At 35.6% G+C, this 21121-nt stretch overlaps 1 protein-coding gene across 3 annotated transcripts in view; it reads right to left on the minus strand.

Annotated features, from left to right (window-relative positions):
• Positions 1–21121, minus strand: part of CDH12 (cadherin 12) — a 1430569-nt gene that overhangs the window by 190591 nt on the left and 1218857 nt on the right. For all 3 annotated transcript variants that reach the window (XM_043974996.1, XM_043974997.1, XM_043974998.1), the window contains one exon: positions 419–538. In XM_043974996.1, the coding sequence (XP_043830931.1) occupies positions 419–538 (120 nt within the window). The remainder of the gene's footprint in view (positions 1–418; positions 539–21121) is intronic.

A 21121-nucleotide genomic window follows, 5' to 3' on the forward strand; every position in this document is an offset into this window, starting at 1 on the left:
GTAAAACTTAATTAGTATGTAAATGTCAATTATTATCACTATTGTTGATGTTATTAAATGACAGAAAACCAATGACCATTAAAATTATACACCCATGCATCTGTGTATTTTATATGCATATATATATATACACATATACATACATATGTGTATATGTACACAAACATATCCTTTTTATAGATTTCAGGTATTAGACTTTATATATTTAATCCAAACAATTGCTAACTCAAACCCATCTTAGAACCAGGAAAACTACTGGACAGTTTACTAATGAAAGATATTATCTTCTAGAATTCAATCTGTACCACACAGATTCTTTATTGCTACACAAGACAATAGAACTCTCTGTGCCAAAGTTTAATTAAAGTTTAAACATTTGAAAGGGTGATGATAATATTTTCACTGATAAAATATTTACCTGTCTTAGGATCAATAGAGAAATAAGGCTGTCCCTGAAGGATGCTGTAAACCACTCTGGCACTATTTCCATATGTTGGATCATCAGCATCTGTGGCTTTGACCTGAAGCACATATGCACCTAGATAAAAGAACATAAGATAACAATTTAGCATTCTAATCTTCTCTATTCTGTCTGCTCTAACTTCCTTTTGATTGGAATATCCCATGGTGCCAAAGGTCAAGGGCAAAAGAAAATATTTGGGGCTACCTAGCTATATTACACATATTTTAATATACATTTTATAAAGGGAGCTATATTCATATTTTGCAATGAAATTTTTGACTATGGGGATTATCACTAGCATTTTTTAAGCAGTTGAAGACACTTTAAATTAACTCATCATGTTCACTTAGGAGGGATTCAGGTTTCACGGCAATGTTCCTAATAGATTTTAAATATCTTCAGCTTAATAAATCTTTATAATTGAGAAAGGATTTTTAGCACCCAATGATTTAGGGAGATTCAGATTTCTCCCTTTTTTTTTTCTTTTATTCTCATTTTGAGACCTCGGTCTCTTGAAGATGAGCTAACCTTCTCTATCCAGACCCGACTCATGTGGGAAACCATTGTGTTTGAGTGGGGATAAATTTTTTGAATAGATTGTTCAAGTTAACTTAAGTATGAAAATACATAATCAAAGTTCAGGTCTAGCCCCTCATTGTAATATTCTTATATTAACTGTTAACTAATCAGAATTGATTGCCACTTTGGAGAACACTTACTCTTTGAAGGGCATAAAAACTGTGAGTCCAACCCATCATGATTGCCTTTGGTCTAAGAGAAATGTGACGAAATTATAAACCTTTTATTAAATGCTGGCAGTATTAATAAAATGATTAAATCACCCAGATATTATGTCTCTCAAACCTTTTAAAATACCACATAATGTTGAGCAAAACATAATAACATTTAAAAACCAGTGCCTACAAAACAAGTATTCTAAAAGACAGAAAAAATATCTATGCAATCATGGAGAAATATATTATATTAAATTGCTCTACAATGGAAAGGGATACATCTACCATGGGTCCTTCAATGTTCAGGGATATAGAGACTGAGGTCAAGAAGTCAAAGCCAAAGTTAGAGTTGGAGTTGGAGTCAGGACAAGGAAAAAAGCACATACTAGCTGTCCCTTAAAAAAAACAAAAACACTTTCCATAGGAATTAAGTGAACAACCATATTGTAGACATCTTAGAGAGTTGCTTATTTTTGTGATTAGCAAAATAAAAGACAAGTAGAACTCTCTTTTTTTTTCAATTTAAGTAGGCTTCATAATTTTTAGCTCTTCTCTTATGAAAAAATGTTATGGAAAAATTTGATTCTTTAGCATTTTTCATTGTGGTAATTTATGTGTGTGGATACAAACACACACACATATATACCTATACCTATATGTATACATACCTATATGTGTATATATACACATATGTGTGTCTATATCTATCTATCCATCCATCCATCCATCCATCTATCTATCTATCTATCTATCTATCTATCTATCTATCTATCTATCTATCTATCTATCTATCTATCTATCTATCTATCATCCCATGGGGAAATAGAGAGACATCTAGAGATCAGAAGCAAGGAGAAATAAGATGAGTGCTTGTCTCTAACTTTTTAATTGAAAGTCTGTTTACATTATGCTACAAGACAATACCTATTTGGAAACTGTCTACTATGGGTGTGGTATAGTAATGATGATGAGTTTCCAGGGGAGGAAGAGGGGGGGAAGGTATGATGATGGTGGAATCAAATTTAAGGAAGGAAATGACGATTGGGATCCCCTTCTGTTTGCTTCCTTCTACCAGAGCTTGTAGTTATTAAGTAGTAAGTATTAAGAATATTTCTAAGAAAATTCAAGTGGAAACAATCTTGGCATATCATTGGTATATTGCCCAGGTCTGACAGGCATACAACAATAAGGTCAGCACAATAGTTCTGTTGACCTTCAGTTTGGTAGGCAGTCTAATACCTTTTATATCCCACACTTTCCTTCAGAATCTCCAAAACACTGAGCTAGTTCTGCAATATACGTGTCAAATTCATCTATGTGTACATCCCTGGAAAATATACTGCAAAAGTAAGTGAACTTATCTAATGCATTCAAAATCTCCCATTTGCTATATGTGAGGATCTCACACATGAATGATGTTCTGTGTGGTGGATATCCTATGTTTCCTTCATGTTAACTGTTAGGCCAATATTAATACAGACAGTACAGAATTGATCCATACTTTGTAGCATCTTACCCACAGAGGCTGCATTGAGTATACAATCATCTGTGAATAAAAAAAAAAAGTCATGCAATAACTCTCCCTCCACTTTAGTCTTAGCTTGTAGCTTTTCGAAGTTAAATAATTTACCATCAGTGCAGTAGCTGACTTTGATGCCACTTTCATCCTCAATGAAGACATACAAGAATTTTGCTGAAACATCATTATAAAAGTTATAGAAAAAAGCACATAGTTTTCTTCACTCTACTGGTGACTGGGAAAGCTTGAAAGGATCATCCATTGCCCAGAATCCATGAAAGCATACTTTAATGGTATTGACATACAGTACTGATGAACTTCTCCAGGCAACCAAATTTTTCCATTATCTTCCACAAGCTCTCATGACTGACAGTATCAAAGGCTTTGGTCCGATTGACACATGTGTTGCATAGAGAACTCTGTTCTACTCCTGGCATTTCTCCTGGAATTGTCAGGTTGCAAACACCATACTGACCATTCCTTAGCCCTTAATGAAGCTATACTGGCTCCCAAGTAGATGACCATCTTCTGAGTTAAGAATCAGACTATTAAAGAAGACTCTGGCAAGACTTTTTCTGGCAATGACTAAGAGAAAGAGATATCCCCTCACTCCTATGATTGTTGACTAGTACCCCCCACCCCCATCACAGTAGCCACTCTAGAAAAACATGTAACCAGCTCCAGCTTTGGTAAACTGGCCTTCACTTGCTAGCATTGTTTCACTCAGGGCTACTATTTGGCTATGATACTTGCTGAGTCCTCTGGCAACAGGAGCTATTTGTCTTTCAGGGCTTTTGGATTTCATTTTGTCCATAAGTATGCACACATTTCATGTACCAATGGTGAGTGAAATCATCTTCACAAAAGTTTTTGTACATTGTGTGTGTGTGTGTGTGTGTGTGTGTGTATGTGTATGTGTTTTGAACACAGTGTAGGCTTATTTCCTGTCAAGGTAAGGTAATTAAGTCAAGGTTAGGTTAGTAGAAGCAGACACTCTTTGGGGAACCTTTTCTAGTACCTTTCTTATGCCAGGAGGTGAGTGGTATGGGCCTTAAAAATGCTGCTCATATACACAGGTGACTGCCAAATCCCACTGCAGCTTCAGTCCAATGAGAAGGCCTTAAGGCTTGGGCTGCCTATGTGCATGATTGTGACTATAACTCCCACTGTATTTGCACTTTCTGCTTCATCATGTCATGGGGCTTAGGACATATCAAAGAATTAAGAATTAAGTATATCCTGGCCAAATAGATATCAGGGAACACACCTAAGAAGTAAGGAAGATAAGTCCATTAGGCATGGCTACTACTTGAGCAGTGCCTAGGGACACAGATAACTCCAGAAATAAGGACCACCACCCCACATTCAAGCTTTTCCACCCCCCAAAAGAATGGGTCACCCCATCTATCCTTTCTAAAAGCTTTTGCTTCTTCTGTTCTGCAAGGAAAATGTTTCTTAGCCATCTCCTTCCCTTGAGGTGAAATCTTCGACTTCCCTCTCGGTCACTTTCTCTAGCACCCAAATAAAGCACCAATGGAGTATGTGCAAGAGCGCAATTCTTTACAAAGGAATACCTCTTATGCCTCACCACTGTTGCTACACTACACTGTTTGATTCTTTGTTTAGCCACAAACATGTAAAACAAGGTTTAGCCCCAATGTCTTGGGTCTCCTTTTGGAGGAGGGGATGACACATGTATCTAATTTCCCTTTTTGTTTGTATGAAGTCTTTGGTAATTTTTGAGTTACAAGTGGTTGCAAAACTTCTTTGACTCTTCTGTCTTTTGTTACCATGGTTGACAGAATAGACAGAAGACAGAAAACCTAGAGGGTTTTTAAGCAGCCAGTACTTTGAAGAGACGTGTACCTAGAAAGTACTAAAGCTGGCTGGATGTTTGTTTCTTAAAGACTGAGAAAAGCAGTTAGGATTTTTTAACTTCTCCCCTCCCCAGCTATTTTATTTCTCTGTTCTGGAGAACAGAGATTTATTACAAAATTTCTCAGTGTTTTATGTTTATAATTCCTTATTTAATTAGGATTTTTAAAAAGGCTGATGCCAGATTAAGAAAGAAATCCACTGGACTCCAAGTACTTTGAGTCCTGATGCCTTTTTTTTCAAAGATGGGGACTACAAAAGAGAATCAAATGAATGGCTTCTTATATAGGAGATTTAACAAAAGGACAGAGGTTCAAACCTGAGTTAAAAATGCCATCCTTTCTCCTGGCTGGGGGCTGGAACCAAATGAAAGAGACCTTCAATTAGTTTTGACTGACTAATAACTTTTATAAGCTCCCAAATAGAACAGATAAATTAAACAAAGCAAATTTGGACCATTAGGCCTAGGCAATGCCTGGACCCTGGGTAAGCAGATTTAAGTAGTGAATGGAAGCTTAGTAAACTGGAGGTTTCTCTTTCAAGGAAAAATACTTGGGCAGTTTTACTGCAGACAATATAGACAAAGAAAAAGTCACTGCTGGGGTTAGTTTAGGGAAGAGTTGGGAAAGAAGTTCTCTTCATCAGACTATGTAGATTTAGTTAAAACAGTGGTTTGCTGGTGTAGGGGTCAAATTTTAATTGGGGAGTGTTAGGTGGCTCGCCACAATACTTGGGCAAGGAAGGAGATTAACAACTTCTTTCAAGAACAGAAAAAAGTTTATTAACAAGACTAAACTTAAAAACACAAGTAAGATTAGTAGAATTAAGGGAAAGGAAAAAAAAAAGGAATGGGGGAAGAAAGACAATACGACCTGAATCACACCACCACCCAGGGCTCAGCGGTACACATGGCTGAGTCCTGTCTTTTTCCAGCTCAACGCCAGAATGTTCAACCCTCTCCCTTCTTCTCAGCAACACCCGGGCTCCCAGGAAATAGGGTGGGCAGACACACAGCCCCAAGCCAATTGGCTGGCAGCCCTGACTGACAGAATTAACAAGCCAACTCTACAACTGCCAGGCCCTCTTCAGCTTCCAGATGCCTGAGGTCACCTGACTGCCCTCACCTGGCTTCCAGTCATGGAGGGGCTGCCATCATTATAATTTGGCCAGGCCCATGCAGGTGCACTGGAGCAAGGTCAGGGTGCATGGGCATGTGCAGGGGTCAGGGCACATGGGGTTTCTAATTTTAGGCAAAGATGGGGTCATAGAAAGACAATTAAATCTTTACACTGGTAAAACTAACCAGTGACTAACCACACATGTTTACATACTTAAAATCACTATTATTCCCCCACTTTTACTCCCCCCTTCTTTTCTTCAAGCTAAACATCTCCATTTCCTTCTTTTAAGCAGCTATCAATGATAATAACTCATTTAGTAGTTTAAAATTGCCACCTGGAGTTTGCAGATTAGGGTATACGCTGAGGCTTTGCATTGTTTTTGTTTTTTGTTTGCGTTTTGATAGTAGTCCTGTGAGCAGAGAAGCAGTAGTCTTTCCTCCCTCAGATACTCTCCTCTCTGGGGCAGCACCATTTACCTGGTGTAGGGTGGAGGAAGAAAGGGAGGGAACAAGTGTAGATCACTAAATTCAAAACTTAATTGGATTTATGGATCTTACAGTATTCTGGAGAATATCAAATTTTGACTGTCACAAACTTCACATCTCATCATTGCCTAACCATTTTGTGCCACTCTGATCTATGTCATCCAAAAAGTTGGTTCCAGGGGATGCACTCAATACTCAGGAATCTGAGCACCTGCCTTCTGGTTTTCTAAGTTCTTCAATTAGGGAAGTATGCAATTAATTCAACAACCCTCCCACCCTACTGCCCCACTTCATTTGAATGATCCAATAAGATTCCACCTTGAGGTGAAACCAAGGCATTCCTACATAAGCCAGGGGTTAATTTACCATTTTGTTGATTCTCTATAATTAAAAAAGAGATAAAAATTAAAGATGAGGTTAATAAAATCAAAATTAAGAAAACTATAGAATTAATAAAACTCAGAGCTAGTTTGATATAACAAAATAAAATAAAATAAACCTTTGGTTAATCTGATTTAAAAAAATAAGAAGAAAATTAAGTTACTAGCATCAAAAATGGAAAGGGTGAACTCACCACCAATAAAGAGGAAATGAAAGCAATAATTAGGACATATTTTACCCAACTGTATGCCAATAAATTTGATAATCTAAATTAAATGGGTGAGGATTTACAAATATATAAGCTGCCCAAATTAACAGAAGGGGAAATAAAATCTTTAAATAAGCCTATTTCAGAAAAAGAAATTGAACAAGCCATCAATGACTTCCCTAAGAAAAAATTTCAAGGGCCATATGGATTTAAAAGTGAATTCTACCAAACATTTAAAGAGCAATTAATTCCAATATTATAGAAACTATTTGGAAAAATAGGTAAAAAAGTTCTACCAAATTCCTGTTATGACAAAAAATATGGTGTTGATACCTAAACCAGGCAGAGCCAAAACAGGAAAAGAAAATTATAAACCAATTTCCCTAATGAATATCTAAGCAAAAATCTTAAATGAAATATTACCAAGGAAATTACAGAAATTCATCACCAGGATAATGAATGCATTATGACCAGGCAGGATTTATATCAGTAATGCAGGGATGGTTCAACATTAGGAAAACTGTCAACATAACCAACCACATCAATAAAAAAAAAAACTAACCAAAATCATATGATTATCTCAATAGATGCAGAGAAAGCTTTTGACAAAATGCAGTACTCATTCCTATTAAAAACTTTAGAGAGCATAGGAATAAGTGGAGCTTTCTTTAAAATAATAAGCAGGATCTACCTAAAACCATTAGCAAGCATTATATGTAATAGGGATAAGATGGACACATTTACAGTAAGATCAGGAGTGGAACAGGGAGATGTCCATTATCACTCTATTATTTAATATTGTACTAGAAATGTCAGATTTAGCAAAAAGAAAAGAAAAAGCAATTAAGGAATTAGAATAGGCAAAGAGAAAACAAAACTATCACTCTTTGCACATGATATGATGGTATACTTAGAAAATTCTAGAGAATCAATTTGAAAAAACTACTTGAAATAATTCACAACTTTAGCAAAGTTGAAAGATAAAATAAATGCACGTAAATCATCAGCATTTCTATACATAACCAAAATAGTTCAGCAGCAAGAGATAGAAAGAGAAATTCAATTTAAAGTAATGGTAGATAATATAAAATATTTGGGAATCTACCTGTCAAGACAAACCCAGGAACTCTTTGAACACAATTACAAAACAATTTTCAGACAAATCAAATCAGATTTAAATAACTGGAAAAATATCAATTGTTCATGAATAGGCCGAGTTAATATAACAAAAAATGACAATTCAACCTAAATTAATTTACCTATTCAGTGCCATGTCAAGCAGACTACCTAAAAATTATTTTATAGAACTAGAGAAAAATAATAACAAAATCATCTGGAAGAACAAAAAGTGAAGAATATCAAGGGAACTAATGAAAAAAATGCATAGGAATGTGGGCTAGCCATACCAAATCTGAAGCTATACTATAAATTGCCAGTGATCAAAACTATTTGGTACTGGCTAAGAAACAGAGTGGTGGATCAATGGAATAGGTTGGGCACAGGATACACAGTAGTAAACAACTATAGCAATCTATTGCTTGATAAACCCAAAGATGCTGGCTCCTGGGAACTCAATATTTGACAAAAACTGATGGGAAAACTAGAAGATAGTTTAGCAGAAACTAGGCATAGACCAACATTTTACACCATATACTAAAAAGGTCAAAATGAGTATATGATTTTGACATAAAGAGTGATACCATAGATAAATTAGTAGAGGAAGAAATAGTTTACCCCTCAGATCTATGGAGAGGAGAAACTTTTATGACCAAACAAGAGATAGAGAATATTATGAAATTCAAAATGGATGATTTGATGATTTTGATTACATCAAATTAAAAAGGTTTTTTTGTTGTTGTTTTGTTTTTTACAAACGGAAGCAATGCAGTCAAAATTCAGAGGGAAACAGAAAGCTGGGAAACAATTTTTATAGCCAGTGTTTCTGATAAAGGCCTCATTTCTAAAATATATAGGGAAGTAAGTCAAATTTATAAGAATGCAAGTCATTCCCCAATTGAGAAATGGTCAAAGAATTTGAATAGGCAGGTTTTAGATGAAGAAATCAAAGCTATTGCCATATGAAAAAAATGCTCTAAATCACTTTTGATTAGAGAGATGCAAATTAAAACAACTCTGATGTACCACCTGACACCTATCAGATTGGCTAGTGGAACTGTGGAAAAATTGGAACACTAATGCATTGTTGGTGGAGTTGTGAACTGATCCAACGATTGTGGAGAGCAATTTGGAACTATGTCCAAAGGGCTATGGGACTGTGCATACCCTTTGACCAAGTAAATCCACTACTAGGTCTGTATCCCAAAGAGATCACAGAAAAGGGAAAAGGACCCACATGTACAAATTTTTTTATAGCAGCTCACTTTGTAGTGGCAAAGAACTGGAAATCAAGGGAATGCCCATCAATTGGGGAATGGTTGAATAAGTTGTAGTATATAAATGTAATTGAATACTATTGTTTTGTAACAAATGATGAGCAGGCAGATTTCAGAAAATCTTGGAAAGACTTAAGTGGACTGATACTGAGTAAAATGAGCAGAACCAGCAGAACATTGCACACTGTAACAGCCACATTGTGTAATAATCAACTGTGATAGATCTGGCTCTTCGCAGCAGTGCAATGATCCAAAACAATTCCAAAGAACTCATGTTGGAAAATGTTCTTCACATCTAGAAAAAAGAACTGTGGATTCTGAATGCAGGTTGAAAAATACTGTTTCTATGTTTTAGTTGTTTTTTTGTTTTCTTTTTTGAGGTTTTGTCCTTTTGTTCTTATTCTTTCACAACATGACTAATGTAGAAATATGTTTAATGTGATTGTACATATCTAACCTATATGAGCTGCTTTCTGTCTTGAGGAGGGGAGAGGGAAAGGAGGGGGGGGAAAATTTGGAAATAAAAATCTTATGAAAACAAATGCTGAAAATTATTTTTACATGTAACTGGAAAATAATAAAACACTTTTATGATTAAAAATATAAAATGAACATTTTAATTATCCAAAAATGTACCTACAGTTTAAAAAAATAAAATTGTTTTATACGTTAAAAAAACATAAACAAAAAAAGAGAAAACAATAATAATGTAGATTAAACTTAAATGTATGTCTTGAACAGTTTTTTTCCCTTCAAAAAGCCAGTTATGTCTTAAATATTTGTAAGCACACCCCTGTGGCAAACTCCCATGGAAAATGAAAATTTGCCCAATCATGACTCAATGAATAACAAATTCCTATATGGTCATACTCTTCCCATCCTGGTGTTCCTGTACCTATAACTGTCATCACTGAAACTTAAATCCTCATTTCCCATAGTTGGAGGAAAGTATCATTTAATCATTAATATTAATTTATAATATTTTACTCCCAACCCCAAAGGCATCTACATAGGCAGAGAGCTTATTTTTCTTTATCTTATAAACAAATGCAAGGGTAGAGCTCTTTTGTTTGTGCTATTGATAAAAGCCATTCTCAGCTAGATCTTTTACCCAGGGATATGTCCCTTTGCCCTTACTACTCCCCTAATAAATACTTGGTGTGAACAGGTATAGAAAATGGAGAATGAAATGGGCTTAGGATAAATCAGAAGTTTCTCCTATGAGAAGCAAAACCAAAGATGACCAGATAACAGGACAGACATAGCAAGGAATCAAAGGATTATTAAAATTTAGATTAGACAACTAGATATCAGGAGAGACACACCTAAGAAGTAAGGGGAAATAAAATTCTATAGCAGCAATGTCACTTAGGTGTGGCTACTACCTGGCCAGAGCTAGGAGATAGAGATAACCCCAGAGGTCAGGACCATCATTCACCCCCCAAAAAATCTAACTCTCAGGAATATGACAAGCAATCAAGCTTTCTCCACCCCACCCCCATAAAGAACTTTGCATTTTTTATAAAAGTTTTTGCCTTACTTTATTATCTTTTTTTCTCTTATTTAAATATTCTTTTATATGCTTTACGATTAGTTCAGTATATTTCCAAACAGGTGAATATCTTCGTAACACATAGTACTATTCCATCAAATCCTTTCTTATGTTCCATTTCTCTTGAATAAAGTCTAATTTTTCATGTGGTATTTGGACTGTAAATACCATAAATACTTGTGGTATCTATGAAATTTACTTAAGAGCTGGAACTTACCAACTTCACTTGTTCTATCACTCATATCACACAGGTATATTGACATTCTTGTATATAACAATTGTTAACAAACATCTACTTTTTTATTTCTGTTGGCATCATGCCTGTTATTCGCTTAAGTATTAGGTCTGACTGTTTTATCTGATAATATCTCTTCATTCCCTTCCATTTTCAGTTAAAAGCCCTAGTGATTTGATCAACAAATCACTATATACATATACACACATATATCTACATACAATACATATATACATGAATATTGTGTGTATATATACATATACACATATTTGTGTATACATAGATATATATAGTGTGCATGTGTGTATATACATACATACATACATACATAAACATAGACATATACATACTCACATATACACATGAATTGGAGTATATGGATCCCAGATTGAGAATCCATAGTACAACCTCCTCTTTTTTTATATGATAAAGGCCCAGAAATAAACTAAAGAATTTGCCTAATATAACACATCTGAGGTGCCTCAAGAGCCAGTGAGTACTCTTTGAGGTCTGTCAAGTTGTTAATATGTGGCTAGTACTCAGCATTAGTTTCTGGTAACCACTATACCTAATCATCAAAGACAGCAATCACCAATCAAACAACTTAGAAAACCATTTCCAAATTCAGCCCTATTTTCTACTACCATTCTAAACTACCTATTGGGTCTACCTAAGAGTATATTTATTTTGATAAAAGTTATGTAGTTATTATGCTACCAAAACACTGGAATTTATCTAGGGGTTGAAATTTCTGAATTTACTATATCAACCATAAAATTTAGATCTGCCGCCTTCTAATTTTCACATGTTTGGATCACTTAGGGTAGCAGTTAGGGGTAACTGTTCAGAACTAAGATGAACATTCAAAATGCAGTGCTTAATTGACTATGTTGCTTACCACACATTTTCTTTTCCTCTGATGGTATCAAAAAGCTCATCAGTTACTACAATAAATGTGTTGAGATAGGAGGTGATTACATTGAAAAATAGTTCTATGTTCATGCTCTTGGAATAAACTGCTTTTATGCTAGATTTAATTTCACCTTATTTATTGATTTCCCCTCATATTACATCCTAGAAAGGATGGAACATAAGATATGAAATCAAAAGACTCCAGTTATAGTTGCCAATTTATAATTTGACATAAAGCATCTCACACTTTGTGCTTCAGATACCTAATTTGAAAAGGATGGTCAATAATATCAGTCCCATTATGACCTTGCAGAATGGCATTAAATAATATTTATGGGATCATTCTATTAATTACTTTTAAGTCCTAAGGGAGTGCTCCTGGGGGAAGCAAGACATTTTAAATTTTGAGATATTTTATGCATTGACAGCAACTATTTTCTATACTATATGGAATATAGAACTTGACCTGGTAGTTGACTAATTGATGAAGAAATCTTTGAGTTTTATAGCTATGGGACATATATAGTTACTACTTCAAAAATTTATGTTGGATAAAAATACAAATTAACTATGCCATTATTCCCCAAACTGAAAATATTGCTCTAAATGATGTTGTGATGCTTTAAGACATCATGAATCTGACTACATCACAGTAAAAGCCTTCTTTTTCATGGTTCAATTGGATTTATCTTTATATGGGATTTTTCATATAGAGTATTACAAAAAGCTTTCAAGGTGTAAGTCAGCCATAAAGTATAGTACAGATTAAAAGATAAAAAAGGATTAAAAGTCAACAAGAGAGTGAGTTATAGCAAGATGGAGCCATCTATGAATTTGTTTTACAACCTAGCAGAAGAGACAGGAAAAGAGTTGAGATGAAAAGACTGTAGGGAATGTCTAGGTAGCACTAAAAATTTACAAATATCTGTCTAAAATTTCAAAACTATTAATATTTTGTAAAATTAGATCTGAAGAATGACAGAAAAAGAGGATGGTCAGTTTTCAAAGAGGAAAAGTTGTGGTTCATTTTCTGTATAAAGACTATAAAAAGCAAAATATTTCTTCTTTTAATGGCTCAACAGCATAAGGCTTCTTCTAATGCTTGTAAAGAAGCCACAGCTTCTATAACTAATCACACCAATTTCTATATCCTTCCCCCATACTTTTTTGAAGAAGGTATAAATATTAAGCCAGAGGGGAGTTTGAATAATGAATATCTAAGAAAAACATTTTGTCCCCAAGATCAGAGGTGGAAGGGATTTCAGAGGGCATCAAGCCAAACAACATTGTTTTATGGATTAGGAAACTGGGACCCAGAGACATAAGATGACTTACCCAAGCTCTCAAAGAAGTAAATAAAAAAGCCACAATTTATGACCAAGTCATCTGACTCCAAATCAATTGTTCTAATATGTGACTGCAATGCTAGAAAATTCCTTTTTATTTTATATCACTTTGTGGATTACTTTACTCTTAATCCTATATACAAGGAAGCAATTTTTTATTCACTAGTGGCAGAACAAAGATAAGACATGGCAAAATTAAATATTAACATGTATGGCAATATACTTATCAGAACTACTAGAGGTAAAGAGGAAGCACAACACAGTGAATGGAAAGCTTGCCTAGAAGAGGAGACATGGATTCAAGTTTCACTACTGACAAATATTGGGTGTGTGATCCTGAATAAGTTATTTGACCAATTAGTGTTCTAGTCAATTAAGACCATAAGTCTTTATGACCTATAGTCATAAGGTATCAATCTGCATTGCTAGAGGGAATTTTCTCATCTAGTAGTTCCTTATACCAGTAATATTACAGATCCACTTTCCATGCTTATTAATAATGTGAATGTTGGAGTTGCCATTTTTATAGCAATTTACAGTTTACAAAGCAATTTCAAATCCCTTATCTCTTTGTATAAAGACAATAGAAATCTGTAAAGGGTAAGGGAAGAGAGAGAGAGAATTTTGGGGCAGCTTGGTAGTAAAAGGTTTCATGGAGCAGTACAGTAATAATTTCCAGGGACCTTAGAGTTGAAAGGTGCATCTAGGTGGCACAGTGGATATAGTGGTCAACCTAGAGTCAGAAAGATTCTTCCTGAGTTCAAATCTGGCCTCAGACACTTATTAGCTGTTTGATCCTGATCAAGTTACTTCACTATGTTGCCTCAGTTTCCTCATATGTAAAATGAACTGGAGAAGGAAACAAACCACTCCAGTATCTTTGCTAAGAAAACCCCAAATGGGGTCACAAAGAGTTGGACACGATTGAAAAATTTCTGAACAGCAACAGAGTTGAAAGTCATTTACTTTATCCTCTAATGGTAGTGATTTCTCTAGTCTAGTAGAAATGTATTTGCTCAATCTGATCTCCATTTATTCTGAGGCAAGAGGGGTGGACACACCTATAATATGAGACCAGTAGCAATTATAGTTCATTTGAAGGATTTCTGGTAGACTTAGCAAATCTGGGACTAAGAATAGGCACTGAGCCAGCCTAATAAGGCACACATTTTAATGATTTTATAAATAAATATGTGTTTCAATGCCTGGTAATTCTTCTCTCCCTGTCATGTAGGAATTTATTTTGTGATCATTCAAGTGAAACATGCACTAGAAAAAGAAAACTGAGACATTATGAACATGTAGAGTGTCCTAACAAGGCTGAGGGAAGTGTATTTTTAAGTGCACCCAGTTAGCTGTTATTGTTTGTCTTTCATTCTCAAAGAGAACCAGTGACTTCAAGAAGATGCCATCTTGATTTGTACATGTGAATTGGATATGTGAGGTGGATCTTCACAAAGTCACCTGCCTCAATCTCTTTTCCAGTCATCTAATTCCAATAGCAAGAGAAAGATCAAGCAGACTGATGATGGCCCAGGAGGGAGTGGGTGACCTTGTCCTTTCTAAAGTAAGGCCCTTTCTAGGCCTCAGTTTGTTTGAGACCAACTCCACTCAAGGTTTGAAGGATGGGTAAGAGTTGAGACAAAAGATGCCTCAATTTATAATCACAGGGGCAGGTAGGTGGTGCGGTGGATAGAGCACAGGCCCTGGAGTCAGGAGAACCTGAGTTCAAATCTGACCTCAGACACTTGACACTTACTAGCTGTGTGACCCTTGGCAAAGTCACTTAACCCCAGCTGCCTCACGAAAAAAAAAATTATAATCACAATGATATTAATCTTGGAAAGGAAGACTCTCAGAGTTTCTGACAAGAACAAAAAATAAATGCAATTTACACTCAATCGAAGACATTAAAATCTAAACAATGAGCCATAGAGACTTTGGTTGGGGCTGTTATTGACCATTCAGTGAAAACCAGAGTGATTTGGGGTTTAATAGTATTATTAAATAGATTCATTTAAAATACAATGGACTTAGGGGGCAGCTAGGTGGTACAGTGGATAAAGCACTGGCAAGCCTTGGGTTCAGGAGTACCTAAGTTCAAATCTAGCCTCAAACACTTAAAATTTACTAGCTGTGTGACCCTGGGCAAGTCACTTAACACCCATTGCCCCACCAAAAACAAACAAAAAGAAACCCACAATGGGCTTTTTAAAAGCCTGTCTTCTCAGAATTATATTTCAAAAAATCAAAAAATGAAAACTACAGAGAACAGAAAGTAAGTTGCCCTTTTGAAAAATAAATATAAATTAGAAGAGGAAAAGTAAGAGGAAGAATGAGAAAGATGAGTAGAAGAAGGAGCAAGAGGAAGAAGAAGAGGAGGAGGAGGAGGAGGAGGAGGAGAAGGAGAAGGAGAAGGAGAAGGAGAAGGAGAAGGAGAAGGAGAAGGAGAAGGAGAAGGAGAAGAAGAAGAAGAAGAAGAAGAAGAAGAAGAAGAAGAAGAAGAAGAAGAAATAATAGCAATATTATCCAACTTCTGCTTGAATTGGCAGATTGGGTACCCAGAGGGCAGTTACTACTGCTTTCATTTAACATGGTAAAGAAAATTAATATAATGAATTCTCCTAAGAACCTGGTTTACTTCTTCCCATAAATATACACAGCATCCATTGAAATAGTAAACTTAAATTTAGACCATAAGCATAGTGAGGCACACATGTAAGAAATATGTGTGACAAGTTTTAGGCCACAACACCTGCTCCTTAAGTCCTTTTCTATGTATAGACTTCACACCCTTGTTGTTGTTAGTCCTTCATTCTCAAAGAGGACCAATGACATCAGTAAGATGAAGTCTAAACTTGTGTGTGAATTATATATAAGTGAGGCAGAGCTGTGCAAAGTCTTCAAAAGTAAGGCAGTTTATTACCTACAATCATATAATGGTATGGTTACCCAACCTTTCAGTCTCAAGGGCAAACATGGGCAGTGGTATGAAAATCAGCCTGACAATATAATAGAGAACAGGGCCTTTCAATTAGTTTTGCAAAACATTAGACAAATCCATTCTTACAGGCCCTTTGTTAGATATGTTCTAGCTCTGTTTAGAAGTTGATTCTTGTTAACATTCAGGATTCATAAATTGAAATATCATTGTCAGATATCAAATTAATCAGATCAAATTAACAACTCACAAACCTGCCTTTTCCCCCTGAAGTTCTTTCTTTTTTTCCTCTTTTTTTAAAATTTTATTTATTTAGAATTTTCACCAAGTTGCATGTGAAAACAAATTTTCACATCTATTTTTTTTTTTTTGCAGGGCAATGGGGGTTAAGTGACTTGCCCAGGGTCACACAGCTAGTAAGTGTTAAGTGTTTGAGGCCGGATTTGAATTCAGGTACTCCTGAATCCAGGGCTGGTGCTTTATCCACTGTGCCACCTAGCCGCCCCCACATCTATTTTTATAAACTTTGCCTTGCGGTGGTGCAGTGGATAGAGAGCACTGGCCCAGGAGTCAGGAGTACCTGAGTTCAAATCTGGCCTCAGAAACTTGACACTATCTGTGTGACCCTGGGCAAGTCTCTTAACTCAAATTTCCTCACTAAAAAACAAAAAACAAAACAAAACAAAACAAGACAAAAAAAACCTTTGCCTTCCAAATTCTCTTCCTCCCTCCCTCCCTATGCCTCCTTAAGAACAAAGGTCATTCAATATAAGTTAAACATGTGCAGTCGTGGAAAACATTTCCACATTAGAACTAATTAAAAAAATATATACTTCAATCTGTTTTCAGATACCATCACTTCATTCTCTGTAGATGTATTGCATTTTTATAAGTCATTCTGATATCCTGCACATCATTTCTTACAGCACAATAGTGTTCCATTCTAAACTCATCCCACAATTTGTTCATTCATTCCCTAATGGACATGCATCACCCAAATTTTGAATGCAACTTTTTTATTAATCGCTTTTAAGGTACCAAACTAGTAGTGGTATTGCGAGGTCAAAGAATATGCATAGTCTTATAGTCCTTTGGTCATAGTTACAAATTGCTCTACAGAATGTTTGAATCAGTTTACAACTTTACCAAGAGGGCATTAATGCTTCATTTTTCCCATATCTCCCAAAAGATTGTCATTTTCCTCTTCTGTCGTATTATCCAATTCAATAGGTGTGAGGTAGTACCCAGAATTGTTTTGACCTGAATCTTTCCAATCAATAGTGAGTTAGAGCATTTTTTTTTCATATGGCTATAGGTGGCTTTGATGATTTCACCTGAAAACTTCATGTCTTTTGATAATATATCAATTGGGGAATGTCTCTCTTTTTAACAAATTTGACTCAGTTCTCTATGTGTGTGAAAACTGAGGCCTATCAGACAAACTTGCTTCAAATCTTTTTCTTCACAGTTACTATTGCTAATAGTATTACCCTCCATCCTATTCCCTCCCTTTGATATTTACTGTATTATCTATCTTCCTTCACCTAATCCCTACTCAAAAGTATTTTGTTTCTTATTGCTCCCTCCCCCAATCTGCCCTCCATTCCCTCAATCCTATTCCCCTCCCACTTTCCCACAGGGCAAGATATATTAATATGCCCACTTCAAAGGGTATATTATTCCCTCTTTGAGCCAATTCTGATGAGAGTAAGACTCACTCACTCCCCCATTCCTCCACCATCTTCCCCTCAACTCTAGAAGCTTTTTATCGTTTCTTTTAGATGAGATACTTTATTTTAGACATTTATTTTCCAAATTGCTTGGGAGGGGAGGGAGGAAGAGAAGTTGGAACACAAAGTTTTTAAAAAATTGATGTCAAAATACGTGAGATACTTTATCTCATTCCCTCTCTCCCTTTCCCTTTCTTCAAGTGCATTCCTCTCACCCCTTAATTTTATTTTAAAGATTTCATCATGGAGCAACTAAATGACACAGTGGACACTAGCCCTGGACCTAGGAGGACCCGAGGCCAAATCCAGTCTCAGATATAAGAAACCTACCTTCTGCATGACCCTGGGAAACTCACCCACCCCCCAATGCCCCACCAAAAAAAAAACCACCCAGATAAACAAAATATAAATGCTTTACAGATATCATCCCTTCATATTCATTTCCCACCTGTGCCCTCTTTCTAAATATATTCCATTAAGCTGCCCTAATACTGAGAAAGTTCTTATGAATCAGAAGTATCATCTTTCCATGTAGGAATATAAACAGTTTAACAATTTAACATCCTTCATGATTTCTTTTTCATGTTTACATTTTTATGTTTCTCTAGGGTCTTGAATTTGAAAGTCAAATTTTCTATTCTGTTCAGGTCCTTTCTTCGTGAATGCCAGAAAGTCCTCTTTTTCATTGAAGTCCCATTCCCCCCCTCAAAAAAAATATATTTTGTTTTTCTGGGTAGGTGATTCTTGGTTGTAATCCCAATTCCTTTACCCTCTGGAATATCATATTCCATTCCCCCTGGTCCTTTAACGTAGAAGCTGCTAGGTCTTGTGTTATCCTGACTGTGGCTCCACAGTACTTGAATTAGTTTTTTCTGGCTGATTGTAATATTTTCTCCTTGACCTGGGAATTCTAGAATTTGGTTATAATATTCCTGGGAGTTTTCCTTTTGGAATGTCTTTCAGGAATTATTAGATGTGTGACCCTGGATAAGTCACTTAACCCTCATCGCCCCATCACCCCCCCCAAAAAAAAAGAAAAAGAAAAAAACCCTAGCATTATGAAAGTTCATTCACATCAACAAATCATTGATATACCTTATCTTATTATTGTAAAGATGCTTCCTAAAAATTCTAAATACACAAATTAATATTAACTATATAAGTATCAATAAATTTCAAATAAATAAATGCAGGCATTTTAATCATCAAAGTTAGCTAATGAAATAGTAAAATAGTTTACATTTCAGATAGATAGATTTAAGGTATTTCTCCTATATTTTTGTATCTAATACATACACATATACATACATACATACACACATGCTTAATTATAATATTCTAATAGTATTTTAACAAAGGAAATAAAAAGAAAACTGATGACTTGTTACAAATAGCCTCCCTTGGTATTTTCCCAAATAGCCCTGGAGCATTCATAATATTGTCCATCTTCATTTTGGAACTGAACAGAGTACAATCAACATCAACCTTCTATGTGTTTTCCTTTAAAAAATGGTGAGGAGATTTATGACTCCCTGCAGTGCTACATTGCAATTCAGATCAGGAGGCCTCTGGTCTCAGAACACATTCCCCTGACCTGTCACTGACAGTTTCAGCAAAGCTCCCATTGCATGCACCTGTAAAGGGAGATGCTGACATTGCCCTTGTGGGGCTTATCGCTTTAGAGAGAAAAAAATATTACCAATAATATGTTCTGAAGATATACTTCTGAAGCTACGTTTACATAAGTAATGTGAGGAGAAATATTTTGCCTAGAGAAGCCCATTTCCAGCTTAAGCATTCATGTCTGTGCTGTCCTGATAATAATGTAAGCTTCCTGGCTCCATCAATATCTTGAATACTAGACACAATCAGGAAGGCCGATTCCCCTTCTATTTTGCATTCTAGACGGCACGTAGAATATAATATTTTTTTTTGCCTCTCCTCTCTCTCAGCTGTCAGAAGTAGCCAAGTCCTCAAAAGCAATGCTGCCTTTCCCCATTAGAGGTGATGAAGAATGACAGTCTTTGCTTAATATGTCCAATGTGCCAGCAGCCAGTGGCAAGCAGAGCTGGGCTCAGTGCTTAGTGAATAACCAAATCTATTTCTAATGTTCTTAGCATAATAGTACCTGATTTATATGATTTATGCTGCTGACAGAACCAGACAATAGATGGGCTTGAATTTACAGTTTAAAGAGTATTTTGTTTTGTTTTATTTTAAAATCATATTTCTAAACAAAATACATATTGGTTTAGAGCTTTCTTCTTCTTCAAGAAACTGACCCATATAATGTAAAGGTGGTACCATAGGGAGTTCAAAGGACAAGTTCAATATTAAATCTTGAAATCGAGCTAATTCCTTAGTTGGCTAATACTCTAAAATTGGTCCTTTATATGGTTACTCTTCCTGGATTTTACTTACTTGGAAGGAGGGGAAAGAGGAAGAGGAATTGTAGTCCATCAGGTAATTGTTCTGATTAGAAAGCATTTGAGTAATTACATTTCCCCTTTATTCTACTGCACTGGTCCTATGATTGGCTGAAAATCGACTAGATAATGATCAAGCATAATTCTGTGTCCTGTATTTGTACATTGCTGGGAAATCAATAAATGTGAAATAATAACCCCAAACCACTGAAACTCAATTTGGCTGGGGGAGGGATCACTTTAACTGCTTTAGCTACCTAAATAGGGACATTTTACAGTAGCCTGCTTGCAGAGGCCAAGGTTGTTTGCAATGTTCTGAAAAGACAAGTTTCCTGAAATAGCACAGTTGGTGGGCTGTACCAAAAGTGCAAGTAAATTAATAGTCAGGTACATCTGGCTGCACTCAATCTTCCAAATGCTGCCTTGAAAAAAAAAAAAAATTAAAGCTCAACAAAGAGAAAGCTTCAGGCCCATATTCATAGGAATCAATGGACAGTTTCAATTTGAGCAAAACCTGGTTACTCATCCAGAGTGATATGATCAGAAGCCTTTGACAAAAGGGATTATGGTGTGAAGACAATCATTATGCAGAAAAATATTGAATAGTAAGAAAAGCTGTTTTGTTAAACTGATATCACTTTTCATTAAGTGTTATAAAGCACCATGTCAATTTAATTCAGAAATAGGAAGTTTATTATCTTCACATCATGAATGTCATGAATGGGCAAGTTGAAGAAATTATCCATACTTGACGATTTCAGATATTCTTATCATTTAGGGAGATTAGTTTGCAGATCCAG

Source organism: Dromiciops gliroides, chromosome 1 (genome assembly GCF_019393635.1).
Source record: "Dromiciops gliroides isolate mDroGli1 chromosome 1, mDroGli1.pri, whole genome shotgun sequence".
NCBI classification, from domain to species: Eukaryota; Metazoa; Chordata; class Mammalia; order Microbiotheria; family Microbiotheriidae; genus Dromiciops; species Dromiciops gliroides.